A 20,933-nucleotide genomic window follows, 5' to 3' on the forward strand; every position below is an offset into this window, starting at 1 on the left:
TTTCTTTTCATGGCGTGTTTTCGAAACGACCTCCAATTTTGACGCGCCGCCATGGTCACAAACATCCATAAAAACTTAAAAGCTTTGCAATTTAACATCGGACATGTGTATAGTTTACAAAACCAAAGTTTGGAGTCATTACTCTCAAATCTCTAGGAGGAGTTCGTTCTAGAGCGAGGCCTGCGAATGACCAAAATACAGCAAAAATGACATATTGTCATCAAAATATCAGACTTCCTGTGCGACTGACAGCTTGGTCCCAAGAGACTTTTTTGTAGGTTTCTATCCGATGAACATGCCCTGTTAAAATCAGGTTTGTACTATAAAGCATATGGAGGTGCTCGCGAAAACAAATTTTGCAGGTGGCGCTATCGAGCCATTTTTGTTTACTTATGCCGTTCTCCTATAAAATATGAAATTTTTCGCGACTCCTGATGTGTATACAAAATTTGGTGAGTTTTGGGGTATGTTAAAGGCCTCAAAAAGGCGACGGAAAAGTCGGAAGAATAATAATAATAATAATAATAATAAACCTAACAGATACAATAGGGTCCTTGCACTCCGTGCTCGGGCCCTAATTATAGGAACCAAACCTTTTATGTTTTGTATTTGACTACTTATAAAAGTAAACTTAACGTAATATAAAACTAGTCTTTTAAAGGCACTAAAGTACAGAGAAAAAAAAACTAATCATGGGAATTAACTCAGAATAAGAGTTAATTTTTGACACAATTTAGTGTGAAAAAAACACTGTTGAAGTGTCAAAAATAACACTAAGAATGTCAGTAATGTAACACTATTGCAGAGTTAAAATAGTAACACTTTATAAAGTGTAATTTTAACACTGGGCTGGTGAGGATTATATAAACACTCGCAAAGTGTTAAAATTGACACTATGGGAGTTAAATTAACACTGCTGATTTTGCTGTGTATAGCGATTTTTTACCTACAAGGCCCAAAGCGCTTTACAGTACAGTTGTCGCATTAAAGAAACAGGCAGAGATGGTTAACTGACGGATTTTTATTCGTTCATGTAGCTAAAGGTAAGCAGCAGCAGCAAAGTTCTTCCTGGTCAGGAGCACCTGTGAAAGCACATATATTTAAATGTTTAGGTTTTACAGCAGCTGCATGTCCTTGTGTATGCCTTGTCGAATTGTGGTGACTCGCCTCTGTTTTCTGTGTAAGGAATGGTCGGCAAGCAAAAGAGGTCCCAAGGGGTACAAGAACCTTATTTTGGTTCCTGGGAGGGAACCAAAATCATTGTAAAATTAACAGGGGAGATTTAGAGTAGTGATTTTATTATTTGAGTGAATTTTTGAAATGGTTTAGGAACAGTTAGTGAGTTCTATTTTTGTATGGGGAAATTATCCATTTTTTTGGGGAAACTTTGAATGTATATATTTTAATATTTTGTGTAAATAGGTTATCTGTGGGAACCTGGGTGGTTGGTAGCTCCCAAAGGAGAAATCCTATAAAGGTGGGAGTCGCAATCATTGGGTTGTTGTTGTTGGTTAGCGGTTAGAGCTTGGGGCACGAATGTGAACTGATGGAAGAGAATAGAAAATAAAGTTTGAGCTAAACCCAAGTCCTGAGACTCCGCCTGTGCGTCTACCATGATGATGGCCTTTCGAGACAAGCCAGTGCTGCCTGAAATATTAATCCATGCTTTTATAACATCTAGGATAGATTATTGTAATGCTCTTCTTTCTGGTGTTAAGAGAAATACTATCAACCGGCTGCAGCTTGTTCAAAATTCGGCTGCACACCTTTGAACTAGAACCAGAAAAAGGGGGCACATTACTCCAAGTTTTAAGTCTTTGCACTGGCTCCCAGTCAGCTTTAGGATCGATATTAAAAGGTTCTTTTATTAGTTTATAAAAGTTTACATGGAACTGGACCCTCATTTTTATCAGATTTACTTTTAGTCTATGACCCTCCCAGAGCCCCCAGGTCCACAGGTGCAGGTCTGCTGGTGGTCCCAAAGGTCAGAACTAAAACCCACGGCGAGGCCTCCTTTCAGCACTGTGGGCCTCGGCTGTGGAACAGCCTGAGAACATGAGGGCAACAGCCACTGTGGAGGTTTTTAAGAAAAAAATTAAAACTCGTCTTTTTACTTTTCCACATGTTTTTATTTGATTTTATAAAATTTTAACAACTAATTTTATTTCTTTTGATTTTAATGGTGGAATGTGTATGTGTTGGGTTTTTGTGTGTTTATTAATTCATTTATTTTTATTATATTATTTTTATTTATTTTTATTATTATTTTTATTATTTTTACTGTTTATTATTTTAACTACTATATTTTTATCTTATTTTTTTAGGTGCTCTGTAGCATGAAAAGCGCTATATAAATAAAGTTGAAGTTGAAGTTGAAGAGACTATGAGCTGAACGTGACAATTACTCACCATCAAATTCATGCTACAACAACAAGTCATTGAACTTTTAAGAATTTTTAATGGACATTTGAATAGTTCTGAAAATACTTACACCACGGTTACAAAACCTACATGGTGACTGTAGCTTACTTACATGTTACAATACTTGTCACCTATTTTTACTAGTTTATACTTGCGCAATTTTTTGTTGATTGTTCTAGCTACTTCACATAAATGCTCTGTTAAAGTGCCAAATGATCATTAAATAAGGTTAACCGATCAAAAAAGGGGGACAACCTGGATCCGTTTAATAAATTAGATATTTTTTGATGTGTTACAAAAGTATCACATCAGGACACGGTATCGGCAGATTCTTAAAATCAAATGAATCAGATCGATCGCGGCAACCCTAGTTGAAGGTAGACCAGTGCTGACAGACAGGTGGGGCCGCCCCGCTTCATTAGAAATGGGTTGTGAAAGCTGAATCAGCTTCTTCTGCTGCTACAAATTCAAAGGATCCAACCTTTTCAATGGACCAGCTGACTCCGACTTGTCGGCAGCGTTTTGATGTGCATGTGTGTGTATATCTGTGCGTTTGTCGGTGACCAAGCTGCAGTGATGTTAGCCTCTAGAGCTTTGGAGCTTTCACATTTTATCAGTGTGATTGGGAATCAAACTATTCAATTACTTTCACTCTGCTCTTCACTCATTCCTCACTTCACTTCACTTTCCCATCTTTCTTGTATCACACAGAAATAGCAGCTTGTTGCTGTCTTTTTCATTTCTACCCGTGTCCTAAATAACACTGCCTCCAAATCCATTCGGCTTTCTGTTGGTCAATAAAATCGATGAAAATGCTTCTTCCAAGAGAAGGACCAATTGATGGTACTCTACCACGACTGATTGAGAAAAAACAATTATTGCTGCTGCAATAACTATCCACATAAATTGCTCAACAGCCATGTTGGCTTTGCAATAATTCACCAATGTTTTTGGTGGAGTGGTTTCACTCTTTCACAAGGGCTACGAAAAGGAATCCTCTCTAGGGACAATTTAGAAACAACTGGGACAGTTAAGTCAAAATAAAATTATATGAATTAGACTGATACATGCTCTGGGCTACACAACCTCTCTGACATTCAATTACCTTTTTTTTGGGCAAAAAAAATGATAATTTAGACAATTGTCATTCCTGGGGATGTCAGAGACTGGTGAAAGGGAGTGCAGATAGAAGTCGTGTTATTCTGGAAGTGTTTCACAAAAATGACAAACAAATTCAGTCTCTGGGACAATGGAACAAAAATGCTGTGCAGTCCAGGAAAATGAATTATTGTATTGAAAATGACGCAAATTTTATGGCGCTCACAACACCTTAAGCTACGAACACATGTGACATGCATTCAAAAACGGAACTAGACCCTTAAAAAATTGATACACGTGTCTACATAGACTTCTCATTGGAAGTAGCCGCTTGACCGCGCACAGCAGAGTGCGATGTGACCACAGCCTTTTAAAGCTGAATACCTGCTGTGATTGGTCACATATGTAGATTTGTGATAAACTTACTAAAAAGCTTTTATGAGTGCAGACAAATAATAGTTTTTAACCTATGACTGTGCATAAATGAAAGAAAAATACAGATAGCACATTTAAAATTGTTTTTAAGATTCCACTTCTGGTTTTTAAATGGGTGAATGTCGGTGAATTGAATGGGTGAATTCTTCTTTTTTTTCCCCTCAAGGTTTTCCTCAAAATCAATAGGCCAGCTTGTTACATTTTAACTTTAGATTTTTCTCTGTTACTTTTTTGTTTAGCACTTGTTTATTTTTTTTTGTTATATTTTACGTACTTGTACAGCACTTTGGCTAGTTTTTATTATAAGTACTTTAAAAATAAAGCTGGTTGACTGGTTTTCTGACTGACAAAAAACACACTTAGGTAAATATAAACACCATAAATACAAAAAAAGATTTCCTATTGGTATGTAGGACTTTCCCTTTCTCGTGCAATAACCAGTGCTCAGCTGGCTCCATTTACTTTGGTTTTTAGCCATGCTTCAATAAGAAAGTTAGTTTCGCCCAACAGTTTTTCACAAGTTCTTTTCTCAACTTTATTAGTTCTGATTTCAAAGTTTTAGTATTTGAGTCTAAAACAAAGATAAAAAATAAATCAATAAATTAAAAAAAAACACACGTAAAATGTATTCTACCATCCCCACAGAAAAGTTTGGATGTGCTGAGTTTACTCTGGTTTTTAAACTAAGAAACTACATACAAGCTATGTTACTAGGTGAGGAAGAGGAAGGTTAGATTGCAAGAAATCTTCAAAACAGCTAAAGAATAAAAGATCAGGAACAAGTGTCCCTGTGTGTTATTCTGACTAATTGAAAAATTAAAAACAGATGGTTAGCAATCAGCAATGCATGAGCTCGGTCTCTGACAAAAAAAAAAAAAAAATTTAAGCTTCATTTTAAAGTAGACAAATATTACATAATTTGTATTATAGAAAGTGTACTACAAGCAGCTGTATATCTCCATGGCAATAGTGTCCATAAAAAGGGGAAAAGGTACTCCAGTTTGCCCGACTTTAAGATATTCAAGAAGCCTCCTCTCTTTTCATCTCTGCAAGGTGCGCTGAAGAGATTGGAAAATCTTCCGTCATGGTAACAATCAAGTGAAATTATTTACTTGGAGTCTGCAATAGTGATTTTTCTGTTAAGTTTTGCTTTATGCCATGTTACTCTAATAAAATGTTCATGATTCCCCTTTTTCCAGGTTTGCCATGCAGGATTCAAATGATGTGAAAGTGTCCATACAAAAGTCTCTTTAAACATCAGCAAACATGAGAACATTTCCCTTTAATTTTACATATTCACATTTTTATGCCAACTCGGACTTTTCAAAGGCTTCTTGTAAACACTGTTTAGTTGAAATCAAAGCATTGAGCTCTCAGGTGCCTTGCTTCAGTGAATACAGTTTACATGTCCTCAAATATCCATGCTCATAAAAGATAAGCGTCTGCACATGATGAGCCTCCAAAGAGCAAAACTGGCAAGTGAATGTGTGTTTGAAGGCTAAAGGAAACATCGCAAACACAATATTTCTTTGTACTGCAAGGGGAAAAAAAACAACAATATATTGCTTTCGACCTTTACAAAAACTTATCATTATTATAATTTATGTATTTTTTTTTACTGAAGTTGGTGAATTTGGTTCTTTCAATGGGAGACTGATTTTGTCTGTCCTACTCAGATCTGGCTCCAGAGGAGTTTTGATCGATGGGTTAACTTGTTTTTATGTCATCGTGTTGGGTTTGTGAGAGTCCAGCGGGAAAGAGTGTACACAAAAGGATGATGGGAAGTAAGGGCAGCCTTACTTCGTGCCAACAGTTCCATCCCACAACTCTGAGGCAAATTTCTAATGAACAGTCCTATAAAACGTATAATCACAATTACAAGACCATTGGGATAATGGATCAAAAGAATGGACTTTCAATGTAAATAAAAAAGTAAAAGTGGAGGCTTCTCAAATTATTACTGAGATCAAATTGTGATGAATTGTCTCCCTGAATGCAGCATCACTTTTGACTTCATATTCTCAGCAGGATCTGTTTAATGAATTCGAGTGTTTCTTTCCAGAAAACACTGAGCTGGATAATTTTCACAGCTTAGTTGCTGGGGTCTATCAACTCCAAGGTCATCTGGACCTGCGCTGTTGTTGCCAAAACAGCACTCTGAAACAGCATAATGGAGAGGCGGAGCTGATACCCTCATCCCTGTGGCTCTCGGCTGCACTTCCCTCACTGATGCTGAAGTAGTTTCTGTAGTTTTTATTATTGCTTGCGCATTTCGTGAAATTTTTTTAGCCAACTTTTGATGTAATGCGAAACTGAAACTATACTGTAGTGTCTGTCCTGGGTTGGCCTGATTCATGGATGGGCTCTCTGGGGCTGTGCCTGTCCAAAAGTGCTTACAGGCTCAGTTTGATTGCATGACAAACACTGTATGGATTTGTGTTTTGGTTAGCTTTGACGCTGCAGTTACAGCTACCGCTTGACTACTTGACACATGGAGCCACCAGCACCGCTAATGGTGCAACAAGAAGAGCAGGAATACCTGCAAAACAAGGAGGATGGTGGACCTCAAAGACCAGGTTTGGGTGCATAACAATTAAAAAGATGAGATGGAGATCAAATGATCATGAACATTTTGACCCCATCTGAGCTTTTAAAAGTGCTCGCCTGCCTTGTGTTCTTGCTGCAACCATTTGTTAATAAATCCAGAAAAATAATTATATCAACAATTCTTTATTTTTCTTAGGTAGCATGAATGGACCTGCAACTCTGATCATTTACAAGTTCTTGTTAAGTATGCGTGTGTGGGTGGGGTAGATGCACTGCTGTTTGTTGAGAAGAAGCAGATTTGTCTTGATTATAAAAGTTTTTTTTTTTCCTTTTAGTTGGTGATAACAATTAAATGTGAGAAGCCAGAACCTTTTTGAAGGGCCACTCATAAACAGAATGGACCAGAAAGACCGAGCGATGCATTACGTAAGGGTTAATGGCTGACGAAGTGGAAGCCTTCGCGTCGGACGGTTGCTTCCGCGAAGTGCGTTAAAAAGTAGTAACCGCACACTTCGAAGACCATTAACCCGCTTATACCATGGTCACTTACCAAAGCAATACATATTAACCAGGTTTTAGTCCTTAATTCTTGTTTTTTTTCCGATTTGGATCACTTTTCTCATAAACAGCGTACTATATGTTACGTGTCACGTAACATATAGTACATATATATAACATATAGTCCGCGTCGCGTAGCACCACCGCTGCAGTCAAGATTCGGCGATATATATATGCTGATCGTCCCGATGGGTTGAATAAAGCATCAATTCAGAGGGAAAGTTAATCGCTTACCGCTTGTTTTTGCCCAGATGATGAAGCAAAAGGTTGTTTTACAGAAGCCGGCGCAGTGATACAAATCATTTAAACTAGCCGACCGGAACTTCTTTTTTCACCGTGCGGTTATCAGGTTTTAACGCATACCCAGCAGCCAATCAGAATCGAGTATTCACCCGGACCATGGTATAATGCAATTTTACACACAAAAGAAAAGTCATTTTATATCTTGACATGTAGGAATATTTCAAATTAGTAGAAGTTTACCAATTTATTTTTTAGTTGGAGAAGAGTCAGAGTTGGTTCTATCCTCTCCCGCATCATTTTTCTTTCTCTTCCAGTTGTACATCAATGCTTTCCTATGATACCTGAGAGATATTTTCTTTTTAAGAAAACTTGACCTTTTAGTCCAAGAACCTCAGCTAACTCTTTTTAGCCTACTGGTGGATTATTGATTTAGCTTAGATTCTTGTCAGGTAAACTAAGATCATTCATTCATCTTCTTCCGTTTGTCCCTTTCGGGGTCACTGGGCTGCTGGAGCCTATCCCGGGCCACTTATGGGCGAAGGCAGGGGACATCCTGGACAGGTCACCAGTGTGTCGCAGGGTCACATATCACACACCCATGCACACTCACACCTATGGACAATTTAGAGTGACCACTTAACCTATGAAGCATGTTTTTGGATGGTGGGAGGAAGCCGGAGTCCCCAGAGAAAGCCCACGCATGCACGCTTGCAAACTCCGCACAGAAAGGTCTCCCATTTATGTTCTGTTTCAGGTCCCCCAGCCAGGACTTGAGCCAGGGCCTTCTTGCTGTGAGGCAAAATCGCTAACCACTGCGCCACCATGCAGCCCCGTAAACTGAGATCCTGACCCAAAATCAACTTTTTTTTTAGCTTTGAGGTTCAAAGCTGTAAAAGCAACCGAAAAGAAGTGTGTCATCTACAAAATAACCAAATTCTGTTCTTAGATTCCAAAGATAATGACTGTTTGAAGTAAGTTAGACAGTTTGCAGGGAAAATATTATTAATAAACCTTTCTGCATGATGCAAGTTAATGAATATATGCAACACTGACAAGGAATTAAAAAAACTACCTAAAGCAGCTGCTTGAGATAAGTACAAACTAATAAATACACATGTCAAAAAGATGTTTGATCAAGAATGAGCTTTACACTTACCGGCTCAGTCACTTCAAGTACATTGGCCTTGTAAGTGATGGGATTACAGTCACGGGTGTTTCCTACGAGTGTACAGGGCAGAAACATGGGGCCCAGGTCGTCTCCATCCAGGATGTCTACTGTAAGGGTAGTGGTGGCTGTAAGGCGGTCGCTTGGATAAGGGGCTCGGTCCTGGACAAGGATAAAGAGCAATTTTTGGGGATTTTGAACAATGCAATCCTTGATGTGAAACATTGCCATTTATCTTTATTTTTAGTCACCAAAATGTAGCTTTTTAGGGGGAAATCTCTTTATTTGATAAGTTCTGCAAGATTTGTTATTTTTAATACTGACAAAATCTTTTGAAATTCATTCTACACTTTTTTAACCACAAGCAAAATTTCAAAGATAGTTGAATTGCAAGAGTAGAATATTATAAACACTCACCACAACTTTAACAGTCATTTTAACTGCAGTTAAATAAACCTGACTAGAATGAATCACTCATCTTCTAGAATGCAAATGATTAATTTAGTATTGAGTAGTTCATTATGTGTATTTACAGTCCCCACACTGGACTCCTGGCACAGAGAAGTCAAGAAACAAGCATCAATAAAAATCTTTGTTCTCTGTGAATAAAACACAATGGGTGATATAAAAACATATTTTTTCATTCATGTCTTTATATGTTTATGAATCCACAAAGTCATCACATGCTCAAAAATAATCTGACAATGAAGAAATTATCGACTGAGCCAGAGCATCTTGACTAAAGGCATCCTGAATGCACTTTCATCAATTATTCTCTTGAAAAACCTGCAACGGAAGTACTGTACATGGATTTAACGAGCTCTTTTTTAGCAAAAAAGAAACTTTCTTTGTAACTTTTTTGCTTTTACTGACGACTAAAATGTATTCTGGCTTAAATTCTGTTTGTTGTGCAATATTTGCTCCTCATAGATGCCAATTAATTTTCTTTGAGTCAATGAATAACTTGCGATATTGTTAGGGGAGTCTTGCACACTGACTGTTGAATCTCAACAAAAGCCAATTGTCTGACAAGATTAACCCAATTAGGTTAATGGAGGAAAAGTAATTGGATGAACCATCTGTTTATCTCCATTTAATCAGAAGAATACAATGAAAGTAATCTTTTTACCTTTTCACTAAACGAACCCTTCCATCTTGTCCCACATAGGAATGAGTTAAATGTCACATTACGAGAGTTTTATTTATATTCTGCCAGGTATGATGAGACACAATTCTTATCAAAATGTCCATCATCAGTTGTGATATTTTCCATATAATTCACATCCTTTAATGTCTGCATCCAGTAGTTCTATGTTGGTGGATTTAAGCCAATTCACAGGACATATTTAATGAGCTTCCTGTAACGTTTGGAGGGGTGGTGTCTGCATTAAAGTGCTATGACAATGTTTGACATTTGCCAAATGAGACAAAAGTTCACATTTTCATTCAGTTTAACCAAAAATAAAGAGCAAAAAAATATTTGTGACTGTAATTATCATACTAATGAAATATGTTGTGCATTTATTCAAAATCAAATTAAGGTGTATAATGTTTTGCAATAAATTTGTAATAACGTTTTCTACTCAAACTACCGTAGTTTTTATTTTCATAAGATTCTCCATTAAATAGTCAAAAATTCAACTTATCTTTCTACAAGGCTGTTCTAAAATTAATTTAAGGTTTTATTCAAGGGAGCATTAATAAGGTCAAACATCACCTAAATCTAAAACATGTATGTGTACAGTTTTGATCTTTATGTTTTGTTTATTGACAAATCAAGCAAACAAATACCCAGAGATTGAAAAAAAAAAGTAAAAGAGGAAGAGAAAAACTTACGTTTGCCTGTATGATAACCAGGTATCGTGTTATGTCCTCATAGTTGAGTCTTTCTCGGAGTACTACAGACCCGAATAATGTTAGTGGAATGTCAAATGTTCTGTTGGCTGTCTGAAAAACATACAGAAAAAATGAGCAACACAAAGAAAATAAAATGCCAGAAAAGTGGTTTGGGCATAAAAAACATAGTTTGTGTCATATAATTTTAAACACAATGTTTGCAATTATTTAGCTTAACAGTCTTGTCTATAAAGCTCAGAAAAAAAAAAAAAAAAAAAACAGACATACGACAAGGTGTGAATCGTTCAATGCAAAGTTTTATTAACCTATAAAGGAAAGCATTCGCTATTTCAAATAAATTGCAATTATGAATGCACACTATCTTTTTTTTAGGCCAGTTTAAATTTATGTAAGAAGAAAGATGGGGAATTGGTGCCTCATTATGCAAACACTTATGCCCATAAATAAAATACTCTCTTTCTTTCACAATATTTCCAGGGAAATTAAACTAGCTACAGGATAAGAAATGATCTCTACAGCATTCTTCAATATATACTTGTCAAATCATACAGGCTTTTCCTCGGTTTGCATTGCACACAAGGAGAGTTCATTTATTTAGACCTATGGCAGAGTCTATAAAAATCCAGTTGAAACTATAGTCAAGATTTGTACAGCTTTGTTTTTGAAGATTTTCTTTAAACACATTCTTTTATTTTGAAGGAACTTCAAACCAAAGTACACAAATGCTAAATTTCTATTTTAAATATACGTGACTCACTTTGCCTAAAGGTTAATTTTCATTTATGCAATAAAGATGGATGAACAAAACCTTTATAGAGTCAAACTTTTGCTGCCGTTGGTTTATTTCATCCTGAAATCTGATTACTTCTCAGCTGTAGTAATGAGGTCTTTATACTGCCTGAATTAAGCAAGAGACAGATAATTAACTCACTGGGTCTTTGGGGTTGTACTGGATAGTGTACTCTATCTGACCATTGGGACCATCATCAATGTCTGTTGCTCCGTTGTTTCCAGAAAAACCAGAGAAGATGGTTGTTCCTACAGGAGTGAGCTGCAAATAAAGCACAGTCGTACAATTTTAGCAAATAGGCCAGCAAGAGATAAAACCACAATGATATACACTTAAAAAAGAAAAAGCTTCAATCGAATTTTTTCCCCCCGCAATTTCTGTCGGCATAGGCACAGATGAAGAAAGAATTCAATGAAAAATTCACATGCATGGTACTTCAACAGCTGTACTCGGCTCCTACTGTTTTACAAAGCAGAGAGAAAATGTCGGACATTATTAAATTTCTTGTGTTCAAAATGGGGTGAGGGATTATCAGCTACAAACAGTCACTTTTAAGTTGCACTTGAAATGTAACACACAGAGCATTGAAGGGATTTATTTTTCTAGTCTTTTTTAAACAAATAAATGGATCGACCCATGTGATTAAAGAAGAATCGTTGATGACCTGAATCCTCATAGTTCCAAACATGTACGTGTCAAAACTAATGATAGCAATGGTTAAAAGGTGCAGCCATGATTCAGTGTTGCCACTCAAGACAGATCAAAATAGAAACAAATGTGTTCATTTGTCTTTTAAATAAAAATAAAACTTAGTTTGGCGAAACCAAAAGACTTAAATACATCTTTATATCGAATCTCAACCAAAATTAGTGACTTTAGATTCAAATAATCATCACTGACCAATGACCAAAAAATATCTAATATGAAATTTAACAACAAAAACTCAGATAAAAATCGTTCTTTTGGTGTTTTTAATAAATTCTTGAGGCATTTTTCTGATTATGGAAAACAAACCAAAAAAATTAAATATTATATTTCCGAGAACCATATTTTTTGGAGTATAAGTCACATTTTCTTGCATAGTTTGGCCAGGGGTGCGACTTTTGTATGATTTATTAAAAAAAAAGTTTAATTCAAAAGTTGTTCAAAAGTGACACAGACGATGAAGAACTCAATGATGTAGTGATTTAAAGTGATATAAAGAGTTTAGTTGACTTGTTAGAATGTTCTTTATACTATGGTTACCTGAGTAGTTGTCCATATGTTGCACAAATAAACTAGACACTTATTACGTCCTCTATTCTCAGTCAATATTCCTCTCCTCTATTCTTGATCATCATCTTAAGCATTTACTTTTCCATGCCTCTGTTTTTTGCAATGCAATCATGTGTTGTCCCTCTTTCCCGCTCTCCCGGAGGGAAGTGGGAGTGATTCCAGATTGCTCCTGTCCTTGGCCGTGGACCTCGCCTCTGGCTCATCTCATCCCCCAGTTCCATCTGGATGAAGCCCATTCCCCACACTAATCAAACATGTAGTTGTAGAGTTCCTGTAGATGAGTTAATTCTTCTCTAAGAGTTCCAGTACATCGCCTGTCCTTCCTGGGAGAGGATCCCTCCTTCATGTGGACATCCCTGAGATTTCTTCTTTTTTCCCCCCTGGAATCTGTTTTTTGGTTTTAGGAGTTTTTCCTTACCGAGTAGGAGTTTCTAAGGGCAGGAATGCCCAGTTTATTTTGTTTAGTTTAGTTTACCATTCAGCTATTGTATTTTATAACTGATTTTCTTTGATCTTTTATTAACAATTGTGAAGCCCGTTGAGACAACTGTGGTGTATTATTGGGCTATTTAAATAAAACTAAATTGAAAATGGATTGAACTTATTCAATTTATGACTCACAAGGCTAAATAAGGTTATGGTAGTGAAGCGTGGCCATACTTGGTCTTCTATTGTTATCTGTTACAATATTATAATATCCTGTTTTTGTTAAAATACATTTCTTCCAAAAGTGTGACTTATACTCCACCGTGACTTATACATGATTTTTTTTCTCTATTTTGCATTTTTTGCGTTTGCAACTTTTACACCGGAGTGACTTATAGTCCGATAAATGTGGTATTTCTTTATCAAAATTGTTGTGAATCGAAGAAGGAAAAAAAAACTGTTTGAAAAAGAGCTTGTTTGAGAAGTAGAAAATACGCCAGGTGGGCCATAAGCCCCCTGCTCCTAACTCAGCAATGGGTAGGGATTGTGGACGAGGTTGCTCCGTGGCAACAGCCCCGCCCCCAACTCAGAGGCAAATTTTAAAGAACTGCCGCTCTGCAGGAAATACGACGGAGTTTTAGGGCCACGGTGAGGAAAAAAAATTCTGGCCAACGTGGCGAGATTAAAGTCGTCATGTCGACTTTAATCTCGTCATGACGAGAAAAAACTCAACACAAAGTTTCGAGAAAAAACTCGTCTTGTCGAGATAAAAGTCGAAATTAAGTTTCTAGATTAAAGTCGCAATGTTGCGCGCGAGAGAAAAAAACTCGTAAATTTACAAAATTATTGTGGAAGTGAGCATGCAGAGCAGCAGGTGAACGCCGTGCAGCAGCAGAGCAGACCGACTAAACTCAGTTGAACAGGTGAGCTGAATGTTTATTGATAACGTTCCAAATATCAAGAAGCTCATTTGATTGATTTACAATTCATTAAAGTTTTATTTATTGATGGTTGGTTTGCAGGATCACTGCAGCCCGATGAAGCCGTCATCGGGTGTCCCTGCAGCTGTTTGCTTGAATCCTTTCTTCCTCCAACAAAGACCAGATCTCTATGTTTGTGTGATGCTTCCGTATGAGGAGGAGGAGCACTTTTTGCCTTTTTCAACGTTGTAATGCTAATATATAGGACTATTTTCATTCATCTTTGTTTTTTAATGATCAAACGGGTCGCTTCATCTGCAGGAGGCGTATGTAACACCGTTTACTTCCGCATTGATGATCGGATGACAGATTCATGACGTAATGTGACAGATGAACTTCAGGTTATGTGAATGAAAAGGAGAATAAAGGCTGCAGCGGTCCTCTACACCCAAAAGTGTCTCTGAGCTCCTTATTTTACAAATGACACTCCGTTTTACCGACACTGAACCCCGGAAAGACTGCTCCACTGACAATAATCTGATTTTGAATCGCCAAAAGGTTCAGAATCTCTTTGTTTTAAACCTATAATCCGGAAATAAAAGCTTCACAAAAGGCACCACATATTTCATCTTCAAGCTAGGCTCCGATAAACAGACAATTTCGGTGTTTTCTCCTTTTTAATCTATGAATTTTTTCCCGTAAATTTACGAGTTTTTGGTGGCCATAAAACTCTGTCGTAAACTCTGAAGTACAAAGCCACTAGCTCACTAACATTAGCCATAACACTGAATACTCCTGAAAGACTCAGCTTCACTTCTCTCGCGCAACATTGCGACTTTAATCTCGAAACTTTATTTCGACTTTTATCTCGACAAGACGAGTTTTTTCTCGAAACTTTGTGTCGAGTTTTTTCTCGTCATGACGAGATTAAAGTCGACATGACGACTTTAATCTCGTCATGTTGGCCAGAATTTTTTTTCCTCACCGTGGCCCTAAAACTCCGTCGTAGAGGAAATGACCTTGAAAAGACACAGGTTTTGTGATTCTTAGTTAAAAACAGCATATTCCTAGACTGGGAAGACTTTTAAGCTAGATCAAAAGATGATTAGAGTGGGGTTTTAAGAATTGTTCCTTATAATAAGCCTTTTCAGTCGCCAGGCACTGGAGGACCTTGCCTCATAATCTCTTTTCCAACTCTTTCCAAATGTGCTCAATAGGATTAAGGTAAAAGCTGTGTGTGAACTGGTCAAGGTCTTCCACACATATCCTATCCAAGCATGTCCTTTTAAACCTGGCTTTGTGTGGGGGGCTCAGTCATACTGGAATAAAACTGATCTCCCCAAACTAGATCCCCGAATTTGGAAGCCTTGCATTTCTGTGCTTAAGCATCCAGACTGCTACACTTTAGGTAAGGGCCTGCTCCAAACCATAAGAAAAGCAGCTTCCCATAATGATCCATCTTGGTCAAAAATCAGAACAGCTGCAATGCTTTCAAGCAGGAATCATTGTTGCGTGAATCGGATATGTGCTACCATTTCAAGCAGAGAAGCATGTAGAGCTTGGACCTGCAGTGAGGGCTTCCTACATTTGCTTGAGCATAATGCCCATTCTTCTCCAGTCTTCGGCTATAAATATATCGATGAAGCATTAGTGCTTTAAGCACACATGAAAATTTGTAATATGGTTGTTATAAGGTTAGGGAAAACTATATAACTTGTTGAGTAATTAGAAAGCTATGATGTTACCCAAGTATGCTTGAAGTTACTGAGATGTTACGAAGTACGAAGGTAGATTCACAAAAGCGAATACAGACTGCACAGATTTTTTAAAACTCAATTTTAAACTTCGTTTTAAGAGACCTGTTGCAACATTCTATATACATGACATTTAAGGTAACAAAGAAGACAACAGTTTCATGTTTAAGTCATAAACACGATTTTCTTCTCATGGAGATGAGGATTGAAATCCTGTTACAGGTAGTTCAGTTTGTCCACTGTAAAGCTTCGTTCACACCACCATGGACAGCGCCATTCAAGAGGCCCCTTCCAATGAAAAGACTATGTCAAGGGTGTCAAACTCCAGGCCTCGAGGGCTGGCTCCCAGCTGGTTTTCCAGAAATCCTTCCTTATCTGCTGTTGATTACCAAGATCAGGTGTGTCTAGCCAATAAGGAGCTTCAATGGTAGGTTGGTTAGAAAACTTGAAGGACACTGGCCCTGGAGGCCTGTATTTTAAAACCCATAGTCTATGTAAACACATACGTTCATAACTCATGCGTTCACACGTTGCTACGCAAGTTTACTTGCAAGTTTCTATGCAAGTTTCTGTGAAGGTTTCTACAACTGTTTTCCGGCTCTACATACAAAATGCCAGCCTTTGAAAGTTAAACCAGATAGAACTTTGACCAATCAGGGACTCGGATTTTGCAGTGACCTAAGGGTAGCGTCCTTTTTTATTCACGCAACTGTTTGAAAATTGATCATGGAGGAAGCATTACTAATTGCGGTTTGTGCCCGGCTAGAATTATACTACAACAACTCTTTCATTTATCAGAATAGAGCTGTGAAAGAAAAAGTCTGGAGCAAGATTCACCAGATTTGCACCGCTTCGACACTTCGTGCTAATTTTCTTTCCCACTGTATATATGCTAGTATCAGGTAGCAACAGTCCAGTGTGAACAAAATCTACTAAACAGAGTTCTTAAACGTGTGTTCCATCCCTGAATGTAATATAAGTGTTTTGGCAGGACGCTGTTTGCACAACACCAGATTTTGTTCCCTTCAATATATCACTTAAAACAGGTGTGAAAATTCACCTGAACTCTGCTGCAAACAAAGAACGAAACCTTGGTATGCTTGTCATGTAATTATCAGCAACAACAGACTAAAAAAAGCCTGGATTCGGGGGGGGAATTACCGGTAGATGTTTGGAAGCGGAAAAGGAAGCTGTCTGAGAAAAGCCGTATAAATCTGAATAAATCTGTTTGTGGTGTGATATTATCGCACAGGTCTGAATAACTACAAGCACTTCTTCACGTTTTTTTTTTTTACCATAAAAATAAGTTAATTGACTATGGCTTGACAGAAAACACCCTTCGCACTTTCTAAATTGTACAGTAGATATTGTTAGTGAATGGAGGGAAAGATTTCACTACAGATTGATGCGGTATAAGAAGGAAGAAAAAACAGACATAGTTAGAGCGGCAGAGGAAAGGTGGGGATGTGGAGGAAAGGTGAAAAAAATGAGGAGCTGGGATTTATGAGGGGGCGTTAAGTTCGAGTGGGGGGGGGGGTGCATAGCGATGCTGTGAAAACAGAGGAATAAGTGTGAGAGGGAAAAAAAATGTAGTTGAAAGGACAGATTGAGTTAGACAGGCTGCCAAAGACTGTATAATGATATATTCAGCTAGGTCTCCTTGGGTCTGTGCTGGCAGCAAGCTGCAAGCAATCCTTGTCCAGCTTAAGCATGAACTGCCTCTGGGTGATTTTTTTTCTTCCTCAGAAACCAGAATACACACTAACTGTAGGAGTGTCATTTTGAAGATATATTCTGAAAGCCATAGGACGACAGGCTTACCATGACTGGCCAAAAACTTTTGCATCACTTCTCAACTTGTTTGGCTACAAAAAGACAAATGTTATTTAAAAAAAAAAAAAAAAAAGCATCCAAACTCTCTCAAAATGTTATTTTAGCGCTTTTTTTTCCTCCGCCAGTTCAAGCTAATTAGTTTCCCACAATAATATACAGCAGTCAGTAAGAACCATAAATTTCAAAGGGGGAAAATAATTTAGCTGCAAGGGAGCACAACATTTTTAATAAATTCCTTAGCTGTAAACATGTATAAAAAACCTCTGCATGGTTCTGCTTGTTACATCTGTGTCTTACCTCACTAATGGAGACATAATATCTTGGCTGCTGGAAATGGGGCGTATTGTCGTTGCGGTCCCGAACGACAATACGGACTTCGTGTAAAATCACAGTGCCAATCAGTTCGTTGGTACACTGAACCTGGACCACAATGGAGTGAATGTATGATGGAGGCTGCAAAATAAAAGATTACATTTACAAAAGAACTGTGCAGAAAAAAACATTTATATACCCTACTATTCAGTATGAGTCAAAATGCCTGATATTTACCAGATATAAAGAAAAAAAAACATCTTAATTTTCACCAAACAAGAAACGGTCATGAAATATCCATTTAAGCAATATTCTAATTTTAGATCAGATTCAAATCTATTAATACATATACCTTTAAATAAAAAAATATGAGTAATCATGTTTATGACATTTTCTGGAAAATATCTTCTTTTTCACTCTTGAGTGCCAATTAGGATTATTTGGGTTTTCAATCTTTTTTTTTTTACAGAGATGTGGATTTCACATCTCATCATTACAATAAATTAAATCAAAATTCTTACAGTTGTACCTCACTAGTTTCTAGATTGCAACAGATTCAACAGGATTAATGGAGTTTCCAAAAGCCCTTAAGGTTGTAATCGTTTTCCTCTGCAAGTGAACCCTGGTGCAACTCCCTACTGTGATACTGCAAGTGGGTTATCCAGGATAAAAACAGATTGCAATATATCAATGAAGTGTGAGTCAAAAAAAGCTAGGTTTACTTCTGCATTTTTCCTTGTTTCCATGTTTTGGGCAACATCACCAAACAAGGAACTACTATCACCACAGAGGTTTAAGTTTTAGGAGTAAAGGAAGAACAAAATAAAGGTTAAACATTTTTCAGCAGTCCTTATCCAATTGAACTAAATAAAAAATCAACCACAGCACATGTTGCGATGACTGGGTGTATTTATTACTGGCAAGCGCATGAGATATTTCCAAGGGACCAGTAAAGTCCTTTGTACTTTTGTACACTTATTTTAGTTTGATTTAATGTTGAAAATAATAATCTAATATTGTTAGTTCATCCGAAATGTAACTCTGAGAATTGGGCAGAACGGTTGGTAAGCCTCACTTCCCATCATGGCTATGTTTACATATTCTCCCACTAGTTTACATCCACTTATAACCCCAACATAACATTAGCGGTGCAACAAAAATGATGAGCAAGATCAGAGCTATCCAGCCGCCAAATTGTGAACCAGATTTCATCTTGGACGAGAAAAACAAAGATGTACATAAATCCAGTTGTCATCAAATGGATGCATCACAATGGAGCAGAGCAGGGAACTTGTTGCTCATTGTAGACTTTATGTAACAATTACAAGCTTTTTCCAACTGTTTTGTCTGCTCATAATTCACAATGAGGCAGTTTAATCTTATTTTCCTTCGTATATGTCTTCAATATAAAAACATGTTAAAAACATGATTTTCATTAGAGTGGGTCTTTAAGGAGTCATACAAAAAAAAAGAAAAAAAAGTTACATTATTTACACTAGTTCAAGACTAGCTCAAAGCTATTTAAAAGGTTTATTCCGAATATTTCCCAATTGTCATAATCCAAGTCAATTCAGTCCACTCTAATGTTGCTAAATTGTCTCAACTGTGTTTAGATGACAGCCTACATGTGCAGCTGTGAGTTGACTCAGTTCAGGAAGTTCTAGTTATGGTAGAAGAAAATAGACACAGCTACAAACTCTGACGAACATTATGCTCATTAACCATAAAGTGAAGTGGAGTTAGAGAGAACATTTAAAATACAATATAAGTAACCAAGATGAACTCTTAAGAAAGCAAGAGTGAGCAAACAAGGACACAGAGTGGACTGTATGGGAGCCTCTTAGAGCTTCTTTACAATCCATGTCTTAACAAATGCTGCTAATTAAGATAATTAACACAAAGAAGCTCATGTAGGGGCTCTTGAGACTTTTGTACTGCCAAGGATGATAGGAGTGCAGAGAGGCTAATGGAGATGTGCAACACTGATGCACACCATCCACTTTCAGATCAATTTTAGACAGGTGTGTGGCCTTTTATCTGAGCCAATTATGTACAGTGAATATGATCAGCCACATTACACAACATTGAAACTTGGAAAGGTCTGCAAATGTTCTGTACTCATTAACTACAGTGGGGGCCAAAACAGAGTTATCAGGCTGGCTTACGTCTCTGTCCAGAACCCGTCCGGTGCTGTTCAGGTAAAGTGCCTGTTTGGAAGGGTCGAGAATCACCCAGTAGTCGTTGTTTTCCTTTAGCGACAGGGAGATCGTTCGATTCGGACCCTCGGCCACACCATTTATTTGCATGTTCTCCACCAGCAGTGTTCCTGGAACAAAAGAGAAGAAAAATATATGTGTATATATGCAACATCCCCAGAAGCAACTTCGGAGGGAAAATAAATGGATTCACTTCTGCTTCCATGCCGCAACAGACCAAGCAGGTACGGTCGGCGTCACATTTATTAATAAATAGAACAAAAGGATGTCCTCTGTTTGCCATCATGTTCGTGAATTTACTGTAGACCCAGTAATTGTTTAAAGGCTTGTGACCAAAGTCAGAAGCAATCAAAGAAGTGAGCCTGAATGAGTAAGAAAATGTACACAGGATGATGACTTTATCCCCTGTTTTCTGCTGCTTTACCTATTGCTGTAAAACCCGCCTCTACAAATAAAGTAAATGAAGACCTGCCAACAAACCCCTAAAAGAAGTGTAAGAAAATAACTAAACACATGGCCATCTGTGATGGAAGTGCACTGAAATTGCATCTAATATTTAAAGCCATGTTCACACCACTTTCGGCATCACGTGTTTACCCCTTGTGCTATCTTAGATGTCCCCACCCTTACATTGACGTGTTCTCCCTACCATGACAAAGGTGGATAAAGGTGGAAAGATTTCATGTAATCCGTGGACACCAGTGAAGATCACAAATCATTGAAGAAAAAAGGTTCAGTGCACTGTCTAGTGGGTCTAGATGACCCAACTCCCAATGTTAAAGTGCCTAGGATAGCACAAGGGTTACGTGGCCACTTTCACTAAAACGTCTATGTCTAGGTGTGTATATGGGTATCTGCATTTGTACTCATTAGAAGGGGAATAGGACTATAATAAATAGTAGGTGCACTATTGTACTAATAAGTTTGGTCTAGGGTTATATATAAGGCTTTTACTTTGTCTCACTCCCTTTCCAATATTTCTTGGTTTTTATGTATTTTTTTCATCTTTTCCCATTTTTTTTCTGTATCATTCTTATTATATTTCAGGCTTTTGCATTCAAAACTCTCACATTAATCCATGGC

The 20,933-nt window shown here is 37.4% G+C and overlaps 1 protein-coding gene across 3 annotated transcripts in view; it reads right to left on the reverse strand.

Moving 5' to 3' along the window:
* LOC101164350 (protocadherin-15) overlaps nt 1-20,933 on the reverse strand; it is a 231,738-nt gene that overhangs the window by 141,946 nt on the left and 68,859 nt on the right. For all 3 annotated transcript variants that reach the window (XM_020711888.2, XM_011487983.3, XM_020711887.2), the window contains exons 5-9: nt 19,800-19,960; nt 17,620-17,775; nt 11,256-11,375; nt 10,304-10,414; nt 8,459-8,629 (exon numbers count right to left, since the gene is read on the reverse strand). In XM_020711888.2, coding sequence (XP_020567547.1) covers nt 8,459-8,629; nt 10,304-10,414; nt 11,256-11,375; nt 17,620-17,775; nt 19,800-19,960 — 719 coding nt within the window. The remainder of the gene's footprint in view (nt 1-8,458; nt 8,630-10,303; nt 10,415-11,255; nt 11,376-17,619; nt 17,776-19,799; nt 19,961-20,933) is intronic.

The sequence above is a fragment of the Oryzias latipes genome, chromosome 19 (genome assembly GCF_002234675.1).
Source record: "Oryzias latipes chromosome 19, ASM223467v1".
NCBI classification, from domain to species: domain Eukaryota; kingdom Metazoa; phylum Chordata; class Actinopteri; order Beloniformes; family Adrianichthyidae; genus Oryzias; species Oryzias latipes.